The sequence below is a fragment of the Corythoichthys intestinalis genome, chromosome 7, assembly GCF_030265065.1.
Source record: "Corythoichthys intestinalis isolate RoL2023-P3 chromosome 7, ASM3026506v1, whole genome shotgun sequence".
NCBI classification, from domain to species: domain Eukaryota; kingdom Metazoa; phylum Chordata; class Actinopteri; order Syngnathiformes; family Syngnathidae; genus Corythoichthys; species Corythoichthys intestinalis.
The window spans coordinates 35,148,631-35,162,119 of NC_080401.1; the positions used below are offsets into that span (position 1 = coordinate 35,148,631).

Here is a 13,489-nt window from a genome sequence, read left to right on the forward strand (position 1 = left end):
ACAGTGGTCAGCCATCGGTACACAAAAGCGTATGGAAACCGTTGAGGGCCATCACATTTGTCTACGCCCAGTACGCATGCGCGCATGCGGACCACTTATGTGCACCCCTGGCTATGATGTAACGTTGCCAATATTGCATATGCCGTACCCAGATTATGCAGTATCCAGATTAAGACAAATGTCTGAGAACATATTACTTAGTGAGATGTATGTGACAATGTTGTGGCATTAGCAGTGCAATGACAGTGACATTTCAGTGCAAACTTGAGTTGAGTATGGTGACAGCTCTAGGAAAGAAACTGTCTCTAAGTCTGTTTGTTTTGGCTATTATGGCCCTGTAGCATCTGCAAGAGGGCAACAGGTTGAAGAGGTGGAACCTGAGGTGTGTATCGTTGTTTATGATGCTCTTTGCCATTCCTATGCACCAAGATTTAGAGATGGTTCATCAGGTAGGAAGGGGGCAGCCTTTTGTGTGGTTTTAATCACCCTCAGCAGTCTGATAGACAACTAATTGATCATCAAATTAATCGTGACAACTGTTTTGAGTTAATTGTTTATATTTATTATATTTATTTATATTTATATATTATTATTGTTTATGTGCCTGCACAATAGTCCTATTGCAGCATGAGCAATTTTTTTTTTTTTTTTTTGAACACTTAAACTTTTGTTTTGTTTCATAAAAGCAGCAAGTGTGCAGAGATGTGGCCTCCTGGATCCCTTTTACATACATTAATCTTCATAATTCACAGATGAAGTCCCGTAGCCTGGTGTAAACTGTATTATATGAATACAATGTGGTCATGGTGAATCAACCAAAGTCTTCCCAAACAAAGCTATTCATGTCATCTGGAAAAAATCCGTCTAGTTTTAATATTGCAATATACTGTATATCACAATATATCGCAAACTCCCAAAAAGTCGCAACGTCAGTTTTTTCCAATATCGTTCATCCCTACTGTTAATTATTTAAAATAATAATAATAATTTGAAATCCTCTGTGTTGTTGGTGGATTTTTTTCAATATGTAATTCCATAAGAGTTTGTTTCTTAGTGTAGTTATTACATTGTATATTTCTTTTTCTTTTGTTCTTATTGTCTCCTTAAAATAAAAAAAATAGGGGGATTAAAAAAAAAAAAAGGCAAAATATCGTGAATGAATTTTTTGTGTAAAAACCAAATTTAAGATTTTATTTCTAGGCCATATTGCCCAGCCCGAACAGTAAATATTATTGCATATATTTTCTATTTTCCTTCAGTTTTTATTATTTTCTTTTTAACCTTATTCTTTACTTTTCCCCCTATTTATTCTGCATTGGCTCTGATTATTTTAGTTACATCTAGACTTGTAATAAACTACGTGTCATGAAATTATCTTGTATTCTCTAATACTGGGCTTCTTAAACTTTAGTATACCCAAAAGGCTGAAGTAAAATGTGACAAATAAACGCTCACCCAAAGAATCCATCCGTCAGAAAGTGAGAGTAGCACCAGACATCCCTTTGCAGGTAACTGTACAGTGGCCCGGAAAGTGTTCATGACATCACATTTACTATGATCGACGTAGCAAGGCGACGAGGTGACATCAATGATGTCAACATATTTTCAATTAAAAAAAAAAAAACACACATTCGTGATAGGATGCCGCGTTAATAATATCCGGTGACTGCAATGAAGCCAAAGTGGTCCTTCAAAAGCACTGACAACATTTTAAAAAATGTCAGTTGGAACTTGTGGTCAAAATAACAATTGTTTGTAGGCGGCCGGATAACATTCCTTCACCGAATCAACGAGATGTTTCCAGGACAACGGAGAGAGATGGAGAGTGCCGGACAGTTTGTAGTTGACAACAAACAAAAGACTCACCATAGTATATGGAGGGAATGTCCGACTTCCGAGCCATGGCATTCGTCTACTGGAGTCAGCGCCGTCGATTTGGACCCGGGAAAAGCAAATGACGTGTCGAGGTGAGGTGAGCAGGTGGGGGGAGCGGGGTGATGGACGGGGAAGCTCAACAAAATACGGCCACCTTCCTCGGAGGACTCATCGGGTCCAATTCGGCCACGCAGCTCAGCCTCAGCGGTGTTTACAGCTCGACGTAATTAATTATTCCAAAATGGCCTTAAAGGGTCCGCCACTGTCTTTTCTTTGTTCGTCGCGAGTTTTCTCGCCTTATTTGGTCTTTGTTAACGTCTGCTCTTATTATATTAGGATGCAAACACAGATATTAGCCACTAAAATAGAAGAGTGAAATGCCGGATTGGTACCGTTATTTAAACCTGCAGACTCCGTTTTTGTGAAAGTTGCAGCAAAACACTGACCTCTGCAGTCATTTTGGTAGAACTGCGTTTTACCCATTTTCAATTGAAATTTCATTTTCAAGTGAGTATTTTTGGTAATTAGATTTAATGCAGGAATTATGTATTATTTTGTTCAATGTTTTTCTTGCATTTCTATTGGAGAGGGGTCTCAAACATGCGGCCCACGGCACAATGTGTTGCGGCCCTAATTTGACATCCAATTGTAGTATCGTTGCCGGCCTTAAAAGGGTGGAAAGGCGCTATACAAGTGTAACCCCATTTACCATTTACCACACAAGTGTAATACGTGTATTATTATAGTATTTTACAATCGGGAATGTTTATGGCGGAAAACCCTCAGGTGACTTGAAGTTCCGCTCTGAGACCCCCAATTTGGCCAAATTTCAAAATTGTCCTATGTGCATGTGTGATACATCATCGGAAAGCTTAAAATCTCAATTATCTGGGGGAAGAAAAAAATCGAACAGCAGGGCATTTAAAAAATAAATAAATAAATAAACAGCAAAACCCTAACTGGAGGTGAGAGTATGAGAGAACATAATTAAAGACGCCATGATTTTAACGAGATATTATCGCGTACTTACCTCTTTTCAATCCAAAACGTCCATGTAGCATGTATCATCGAGTGTCAAGACACAGCTGTGAATGGCCACAGCTGGATTTTGGGGGGATTTTATGGTTGAAACATGGTAATATAACAAAGGTCGTAATGCAGAAACCGCAGACATCAAGGAGTGGTCGAGGTTTTCTTTTTCATATATTTACCCTTTTAAACATTTTTTATTTGTTTGTTTGTTTGTTTGTTTGTTTGTTTGTTTCGATCAATTATTTATCATCTAAAATATTGGGGGAAATGCAACAGTAACAAAAAAATACAATTACCGTAATCGATAGTTATGAGGTAGTTATCCGTGACTTATTTACAGACACAATTTTTTTACATTGTGACATAATTTGTTTGGTTTAAAATATGTGAGTGAATGATTTTTTTTTTTTTTTTTTTTTTTTTTAAATACTAAATATTAGACATCAGTTAATGATTCTAAGCTAAAAATGACAGACATTTACAATAATAAATTGAATTACTTACCTTCTTTTTATGGCTGGGTTGAAACAAATGTCTGTAAACTGGGGTATTCAGGGTAAAACAGACAAATTAAAAATAGTTCAGAGGCTTAATGCGCCGTGAATCTGCTATGGCAGCATATAGACCTGTTGTTCTATCAAACACAACAGTTCTTTTGGTTCTCAAGGCCTGCTCCTGTGCTGCCATGATTAGCGCGTCAGTCCAGCCCTCTCTAACCATTGGTAAGTGATCTACTGCATATATATAAAACTAAATGTTAATGAAAAAAATAACATTAAAATAAATAAAAATAGTTATGGCCCCAAATATTGCTCTAAAGTTGTTGCTGTTGTTGTTATTGTTATTTATTTCATAGTATTTAACTCACTTACTAATGGGCGGACACAATACTGTAAAGTGCCCACTAAATTTCAAGCAAATTGTAGCCAACTGAATGCATTTACTGATTTACTTGAGCTGAGCATGGTTTGAGCACAATCAGCGAACACTCCTACAGCATCTGAAATCTGATGGGCTGGCCTAAATTTCCCCTTTTTGAAGCCGTATTACATTAAGTTATCAATTTTTTAAAAAATTAATAATTAATTAACAACTATTAATTATTTGACCCAATAAAATAAGGTATTAAGGTTAGGTTTTAAATATGTTATAATGTTAAATTTAGTGCTCTGCTCATGACTGGGATAAATCTGTGATCAACCAGAGCTAAAACGAGTTATTCTGAGATTAAAATAATAATAAAGATAATTGTGGTAGTAATAATTATATTTAACAGCTCTTCATATAATAACTTTCATTTGTAGCTGATAGCGTGGAGGCATTTTAACTCAGACAAATGAAACTCAACTCCCAATAAACATGAATCAAAAAGCTTTACATTACTATGTCATCATTTGTAATTTAATAGAAACGCTCTAAACAAAAATTACATCTCCAGATGACGTTAATCAATGTCATTATTAAGGCCACACAGTTATTTATATGGGGACCGTGGTAGCACTATTGGATAGGCGTCTAATCCCTTATAACTGGGACAGCTTGCAGCAATCATTCAGCTTTCTAATGATATAAACTTGACCACCGAACACAACTTTGAAACGTTTTCTCTAATTCATCTTTTACAACTGGCCACCTGGCTTTGTACAGATGACATTTGCTTGGAAAGGATGATTCTCATTTTGCCTCTGACCAACATGCTGTAATGAAACAATTTTGTGAGATGCAATTTGTTTTCATCAGTAGTTTTTCTACGAGTCGCAAGAGCCTCACTTTTGGTCCTTTGTGGATATGCTTGTAAAATTGTATTGATTGCAGTGTCAATAAAAGAAATGACTTGACTTATGGACTTTTTTTTTTCTTCAAAGATTACATACACATACACATGGGCAGTCGTCATTTTTGTCAGACTGCAAACATACCGCATTGGCCACTGCATTTGGTACAAGTTACTGCGTGATTCCCCTTTTATTTTTAATTCATTAAAAAAAAAATAGAGTTCTTGTTTAGACTTTAATTTTGTTGGTGTAAAAATTGAAGAGCACGATTCATTTAAAAGGCAGTTTGTGCTGACACCTGCTGGTAATAAGTATCTCTACAACCAAAATATTACTTTCCTACATATTCACATTTAAAATATACTTCACTCAGCTGCAGGAATAACATCAATATTGGTATATTATGTTATATTATCTGTCTGCAATTGTGTCACTGTGATAATATCAGTTAAAGACTTTCAATATCCATTTTGCCACGTGAATTAAGCTGAGTTGACTGTCATTTTTCAGTTTTTGCATCTCACCTTTTTCTTTGCAAGTCAAAGGAAAAAAGAACAACAGCAATGTGGAACATAGGGTTCACTGAAAGCCGTTTTTCTCCTTCTAGCTCCTTTAATAATCTGTAAAATTGGTTGCTGTGGATCATTTAGGGCCACTTGGGGATGTGTAATGGCGAGAAAATGACAAAAGAAAAGGAGGAACAGACGAAGAGTACATTTGATACCTGTGACTTTTGCTGTTGGACAGTACAGAACAGTACCATGAAACCAAAATTATGAGGTGACTTCTACTCAAGATGAACACACCCTGAGCCCCTTATTTCGGGCCCAGCAAGCATTAAGAAGGGGATTTTTGGTCTTTTTATTTGGACCACGTTGCTGTCAGTGAGTGAGCACTGGGAAGGCGTGATGTCAAAGAGAAACTGAAAGGATTTTCGACTGTGAGTCTGAAAAAAGAAAGATTGCCAAAAGTAACTATTAAGTCAAGTTTTGGTAAAATCAAGTTTCCAATAACTTTTCCCCCCTAATCTCAAATGGTTCAATGACATCATATTTATTTATTTAATAGGGACAGTGCACATTGATGAACATCTATTAGACATATTCAGAAGATGTAAATATGCCAGATTGTAGCAAAAATGCTAATTTACATCTGCATGTAACACAAAGACACAAAAAGACAAAAAAGAACAAAAGATTACAATAAAACAGCACAGTACAATAGGTTACTAAGAATTTAAAAGTCAATGATTGCAGGACTGGTTAACTTTCAACCACTGCTTGAGCTGAGTTTTGAAGGTTCGTATTGTGGGACACTCCCTGACAGCGAGTGGTAAACTGTTCAAAATTTTACTGGCCTTTACAGAGAGAGAATTGTGACCAAAGGCTGTTTTTCTGATTGGGACCTCACAGTCCCTTCTTGAAGAGGCCCTGGTCCTGAGACCGCTGTGAGCCCCTTTAAAAAAAGAAAAAGAAAAAAAAAGTCGTGACATGGGAGGTGGGGCGAGTCCATGTAACACCTTGTACATTAGCTAGACAAGCAGATTAAAAAAAAAGAAATTAAATTCTCAAGGCTCAATGAATTATACTTTTTAAAAATGTTACAAACATGGAATGACATTGTTTTTCTGGCAAAGATGTTTAATGATGAATGAATGTTTCTGCATGTATTTACACCTGCCAGTTGCCAACATGTAATCCAATATTTAATGTGTGATAAAATCATTGAGTGTAGAAACATTCTAGCAGCCCCAAATGTGATGAAATTTATTATTTGTTTAAAATTGTTCAGGTTGAATTTCAAAGTAATACATATTCTTTTTTAATATGACTTTTAAAAGACAGCGTGGAATCAAGTGTCACTCCAAGGTACTTGAATTCAGAGACAATTTGTGGTTCCTGTCATCACGAAAATTCTCCTGAATGTTTGATGTCCAAAGGTTTCTTTGTAAACATCATACAAAAAGTTTTAGTTGTTTTTAGTATGTAGAAGGCAAGATTTGTTGAGCCAATCATTTATAGGAACGATAGCTAATGTGAGAGCAGAAGCTACGTCTTGAGTATTTTTTGCACTAGTGAAGATGACAGCATCATCAGCATATGTTTGAAATTCAACGTTTGCACATGAATTTGGGAAGTCATTAATATACAAAGAAAATAACAGTGGGCCAAGAATTGACCCCTGAGGCAGGTCAACAGGGACATCTAAAAATGTTGATTTGACATTGTTAATGGAGACACACTGCCTCCTGAATTCTAAACAAGATTTTATCCACTGAATTGCATCCAATGAAAAATTAAAATGGGTTAATTTACACAGAAGAATTTCATAATTTACGGTGTCAAATGCTTTTCTCAGATCAAGAAATACTGCACCAATGCAAGGTTTGGTATCCAACATGCGTTTGATCTTTTCCCTAAAAAGACAGTTTGCAAACTCTATGGAATGATTTTCCCGGAAACCAAATTGCATTGGATGCAAAAGAGAGCTGTCTTTATTTAGATGTTCATGTATAAGTTTTGCTACTCATTTCTCAGCGACTGTAGAAGTCACAGGGAGGAAACGAATTGACCGGTAGTTGGGTATATTTAAACTATCACCCGATTTGAAGATGGGGGTGTTCATACCATGGTTGCCTAAAAATGGCAAGTAGGGAAATAGAATGTGTGTTTACGACTAAAAATATTCACAACACAATGAGTCTTGTTAATTGATGACCCAAGTGGGTAATTTCTGCTTTGATAATTCAAAATGTGTCCTCTTCACTAGGCTAAAAGAAAAAGTAGACGGACCACACTTGTAGTTACTTCATTATGTACAGTTAAGCCTAAAAAAAAAAAAAAAAAGATACACATGCTCATTTTATTAACTCTTCGGCGGCTATTGACGACGATAGATGTCATGTGAACTGGAAAGGGTTGAAAAGGGAAGGATAAATACTTGCATTTGAACCTGATAGTAACGAAGGTGTCAAATATTTCAAATAATGTAATTGTGAAGAAGTCAGCTGTGTGCAGGTGAGAGGAAAAAAAAACGTAAATCAAGGGTTCGTGAAAAAAATCTGAGATTGTATTTATAGCCATATCGGCCAGTTCTATCGTATTCCTATTATTTCGTCTTTCTGTAAATTTCAGTGATAAACTTCTCCTTATACCAAAGACCCTGAATTTATATCCATCATCCAGTTCCTTGGCCCAGTTTCCGGAGCATCTGCTTTCCTGTGCACACAGGATATTGACTCTCACTCAATTTTTCAGAAAGTCAGCTGTAGCTCGACCCTCCAGTCATGATTTCCCATCTCGTGTTTTGCCTCTTTTTTGATTGAGGTGAGGTTGTAGCGCTTAAAATTTGCAACATCCCAGCTTCATCCTTCATTTGTATCGTTCTCTTTTTCATAAATGTTAACGCTGCAAAAGAAAGCAAATACTGAGTCTGAGACAGCAGTTTACGATTATGCAAATATTTTCTGACATGAAATAATACACTAAATAACCAAAAGCCAAAACCAGAAACTTAAAAAGGGACTTTTGAGTACAGCAAACAAACACACACCCTCACACACGTGTATAAGCTTGTGTGTGTAATGCGCCATCAATTTGGTTCGGGGAGCCGTCACCAAAGGCGGATGCATATGTCAGAGACGGACCGCTCTAGGTTTGTTGTCGTTGTTTTTTTTTTTACAGCAGCTGGAGTCAGGAGACAGGAGACAGCTCATCTGTGCCTCATAAGCAACATCGAGGGGCACAAAACTGACTGACATCGCAGAAAAGCAGAAGCTTCATGACATGAGGTAAAGACTCAATCGACAAAGCTTTTCCATATTTTTTTGTTATTTTTGAGAATGTAGTCAGTTTTTCAAAACACAAAAAGTCTATTTTCCTTATGTCTCTGTAGAGAGTCAATACTTCTTGCTTGTTACTGAAATCAATGGAAATCACCAGATTCAAGGTTTCAGAATGCAACAACTCCATATTTTGCTTGTTTTTGTTGGTTTTGCTACCTTAATTTGTGTTTAAAGTGACTGAAAAGCATATTGCAGATAATGAAGATGTTGGATTTCTTGGCTTTAAAAAACATGGAGTATTCTATAAGACTATTATTTATTATTTTGGATGACCATGAGTTGCAGTCATCCGAGTCTGAAAGTGATTGAAACTGTATTCGTTCGTTTAATCCTCCAGACCCTTTCTCACACCTTCCCTAAATTATTTTAAATTCCTGTTTTGATAGATGTTTTTCCTTGTGGTAATCCTATCATCTGTGTATTGTAAACTTCACCCTTGGTTCATTTTATTATTTGATCACAATAGCTTTATTATTTTTTTTTTTAATCTATTTTTGAGATGTTCTTTCTTCAGTCCAATGATGTTCTCCACTTGTATTCTTACTTCACTGGGATTCATGCGTATTGTTGCAGTAAAAAAGTTGCCAAATGCCAACTCGGTTAACTGTCATTTGTCATTAATTTATAAGGCCTCGCTAATTAACCTTTTTCAAGTACGAAAGGTTGAAGTACCCTGCACAAAATGGCTGTAAGTCTTAAATGGTAATTTGAATTTGCAAAAATAATTCAATTATCTGTGGAAATAACCCTCCTAATCGTGTTTTGTATGTTTTATCTCAAGTTGATCAATTTTTTAATGTGAGGAGCCGGCAGGTCGGGTCATTTTTGCATGCTTAGTCAAAGATTTTCTCCAGATCTGCACGGCAACTACACACAATTATTTTCATACTTTCATAAAAGGCAAGTAAACTTTATGGAAGCAATGGCACTTAAATTGAGATTTTTTTTTTAGTGCAAGTCTGATTCTTAAGTGTCTAAAAAATATACTCAGAAGACAAAACTGAAGTATGCAAACGTACATTTCTTAGACTTCTGATAACAGAGAAAATACTGTAATGTTTAAACATAAACTATGACAAGATTTACAGTCACAGCCATTTTTTGATGTCAGTGTCACCTATACAGTTACACACCAATTGATTTGAGCACAGGTGCATGTGATAGTTGGGTATACTATTAACCCTTTACAAGGGACTCATTGGCTGCCATTGACAGCTCTAGTTGTCTTATCCATTTTGACCGGGAGAGGTAGGCAGTCAATGGCACTAACTTAATCAAATTCTTTAGATCGCTGCTGATCCAGATCGATTTGTCGTTCCACCGCTAATATCTTTCAGATTTCCCACCCACCATGTCGGCCAGTGAGACCGGTGATCTGTGCAGCTGGAAAGACGCCCTGCCCACAAATATTACCTTTGTGGAGAAGAATCTGTCAGTGACCACCTCGGTCGTCTCCATGAGTGTAGGGATCCTTTCCAACAGCCTGGCCTTCTTCATCCTATTCCAATCCTCCAAACGCATGCCACTGAAATCCAAGACACCCTTTTCGGTGTTTGCCACCAGCTTGGTGGTCACGGACCTACTGGGCCACTTGATCAACGGCTCCGTGGTGCTTTACGTCTACAGTTTGCGCAAGAATTGGGAGATGTTTGACCCCCATGGCAGAGTGTGCAACCTCTTTGGCGCCACCTTGGTTTTCTTTGGTCTGAGTCCCCTGTTCCTTAGTAGCGCTATGGCAATTGAGCGCTGCATTGGAGTCACCAAACCCTTTTACCACTCCACCGGGTTAGCCTTCCACAACATGAATAAGCTGCTGTCTGGCATCTGGCTGCTGGCCGCCCTGGTGGCCGCACTTCCCGTGGTACTTAAAAAGTCCTACACAGTGCAGAGATCCAGGAGTTGGTGCTTTTACAATCTGGACAAGCTTCACGACTACCTGGACGTCTTCCTGCCTTTCCTCTTTGCCCTGCTGGGCTTGCTGTCGCTTCTCTTCTCTATCGTTTGCAATACTGTGACCAGCTGCTCCCTACTGTTGTCTACAATGCACCGTAAGCATCAGACCAAAGGAAGGTCTTACCACATTGAGATGATCTGCCAGCTCATGGCCATCATGCTGGTTTCCTGTGTTTGCTGGGGGCCTTTACTAGTAAGCGGAATTACCAAAGCCTGACTTTCAATTTTTATTATTAACTCATTGGCTGCCATTGACCACGCTAGATGTCCAATCCATTTTGACTGGGGGAGGCTCGGACATGTAGCCGTCAATTGCACTGAAACATGAGCATTCACAGCCAGTCCTCTCTGTTTAAAGAATTTAAAGAATTAGAATGTCTATTGTTGTTAATGGTAGGCAATGAGTTAATCCATATGTATACACACACACATATATATATATATATATATATATATATATATATATATATATATATATATATATATATATATATATATATATATATATATATACACATGTATACAGTATATTAGGGCTGTCAAAATTATCGCGTTAACTGGCGGTAATTAATTTTTTAAATTCAAGTTAAAATATTTGACGCATTTAACGCAAATGCCCCGCTCAAAACAGATTAAAATGACAGTACAGTGTCATGTCCACTTGTTACTTGTGTTTTTTTTGGTGTTTTGTCACCCTCTGCTGGCGCTTGGGTGCGACTGATTTTATGGGTTTCAGCACCATGAGCATTGTGTAATTATTGACATCAACAATGGAGAGCTACTAGTTTATTTTTTGATTGAAATTTTTACAAATTTTACTGAAACGAAAACATTAAGAGGGGTTTTAATATAAAATTTCTATAACTTGTACTAACATTTATCTTTTAAGAACTACAAGTCTTTCTATCCATGGATCGCTTTAACAGAATGTTAATAATTGTAATGCCATCTTGTTGATTTATTGTTATAATAAACAAATACAGTACTTAAGTACAGTATGTTGAATGTCTTGTGTCTTATCTTTCCATTCCAACAATAATTTACAGAAAATTATGGCATATTTTATAGATGGCTTGAATTGCGATTAATTACGATTAGAAGCTGTGATTAACTCAATTTAAAATTTTAATCGTTTGACAGCCCTAATAAACATATATGTGTGTATATATATATATATATATATATATATATATATATATATATATATATATATATATATATATATATATATATATATATATATACTCAATTATTAATCATTTTTAAATGACAAAATCATAAATTGATAAAACATTAATAACAAAATATGAATACAAACATAAATATACGTTCTTTGGTCGCCAATAGCACTTTAAAGTTAATAAATAATAAATAGCATTAACAACAAATAGAGCTTTTAAAAGTTCCTCTTTTTGCTTCAATCAAACATTTTTTTGAATGCGTTAAATTGTTAAATAAAATGAATAATTGCAGTTTTATCTTATTTAAAAATAAATAAATGCTACTACTGAATTTACTATTAACCCAATGCCTGCCACTTACAATGTTCAATTTTTCGATGTGAATGTGATCATTCGCTGCCAGACTCTCCCAGTCAAAATGGATTGGAGGTCTAGCGCTGGCAATGGCAGCCAATGCAGTAAATGGGTGCCCTATAAAGTTTAAGTGCTGTACTGGTTATCATTTGAGTGTAAATTTATATACTGCAGTACTATTTAACCAATATTATCTCTTTTCTTTTTATTCCATACAATTTACTTATTACTTGTTCTGTATGACTTTTAACAGACGTGCATCATACTTCTCACCTTCAAAGAAGAACATGAGCCAGCATCAGACAAAATTCTGTTTCTGGTGCGCATAGCCACGTGGAACCAGATCCTGGACCCCTGGGTCTACATCCTTTTGAGGAAAGCTGTCCTGAAGAAGCTCTATCTCATGTTACAAAAATGCTGCCAGTCCAAATCCTGGCAGCACAGCTTTCTGCGTAGCTCTGCGTCCAGCCACTCCAAGTTGGAGCAACCAGCCTGCCTCCTCGATAGCTTACTCGTGGAAAATACTCGCATCGGTCTGTCTGACGAATCCAAGACACAGGTGTTCCATGTGGTGTTATCCGTGTGGAAGAAAGGCTGAAAGAAAGCGGAAAGATACAGAGATGGTTTGTGAAATGTAAAAGAGCATTACATGTAATCTGGTCCATAGTAAATGTGTAAATCATGTGTAATTCCTGGTGGTCACTATGAAATACACATACATTAATGTATGGCGTCATATTTATTACTACATGTCATCTTTTGTCTTAATGTAATGAAGCAGCTACCATCATAATTATTGATTCGTTTTTGCAATGTAAGTGTTCCTATACAGTGAATGGGAGTCAATAAAGAATGAATATTAAATTATGTGGCCTGAACTGGAAAGCTGTAGTTAACAGTCATTACATTTACATCAAAAATAATATGTTAGATATTTATACAATACAACAACTGTGCTAAATTATAAAGATTTTAAAAAATTACACATAGCACAAGGCTAAGGCTTCAAAATCACTGAATATAAAATTGACCATAGCATTAACATTAATTCTCACTAAAATATTGCTATTGTGTAAACACTGTTTTCAGTACTATTCCAAAATTAACATATATATTTAAAATAGGGGAGAACAGGGTAAGTTTTCACATGAGTTGGTTGTCACACTTGCTATTACTCGACCACGAGAGGGCCGTGTTTTATAGTATCAGTATTGAAACTATCATCATCATGTCCAGAAAAAAAATCTACATTGCTTTTGCTTGATATGGTAGAGCCACACATCACATTGAGGTAAGAGGGAATTACTTTTTTGTGAAAATTTAAAACTTTCAAGGTTTTCTCACTTTTAAGATTCGTCTTTTAAACAATAGGTTTCTAGTGTGAAAGTTACCGTGAAAAAGCATGAGGACAGAATTACATTTTTGATTCACATTCTCAAGCTAGGTAGTTGCTTGATAGCACGGGTTGGTTGTCA

At 36.3% G+C, this 13,489-nt stretch overlaps 2 protein-coding genes across 5 annotated transcripts in view; one reads left to right on the forward strand and one right to left on the reverse strand.

Annotated features, from left to right (window-relative positions):
• The window catches only part of LOC130918910 (choline transporter-like protein 5), a 75,768-nt gene extending 73,426 nt beyond the window's left edge, over positions 1–2,342 (reverse strand). The window contains exon 1 of one of the 4 annotated variants that reach the window (XR_009063853.1): positions 1,867–2,341. Coding sequence is in view for 3 of the 4 variants with exons in the window: in XM_057841146.1 (XP_057697129.1) it covers positions 1,867–1,908 (42 nt within the window). In the remaining variant the exon portion in view is untranslated. Of the gene's footprint in view, positions 1–1,866 lie in introns of all 4 variants that reach the window. The other 3 variants (XM_057841146.1, XM_057841145.1, XM_057841147.1) reach the window with 3 other exon arrangements.
• Positions 1,746–12,774, forward strand: ptgfr (prostaglandin F receptor (FP)). Its single transcript, XM_057841148.1, has 4 exons — positions 1,746–1,967; positions 8,366–8,472; positions 9,864–10,672; positions 12,268–12,774. The coding sequence occupies exons 3-4, from the start codon at positions 9,878–9,880 to the stop codon at positions 12,610–12,612; spliced, it is 1,140 nt and encodes a 379-aa protein (XP_057697131.1). The 5' UTR covers positions 1,746–1,967; positions 8,366–8,472; positions 9,864–9,877; the 3' UTR covers positions 12,613–12,774.
• Positions 12,775–13,489: the final 715 nt, after the last annotated feature.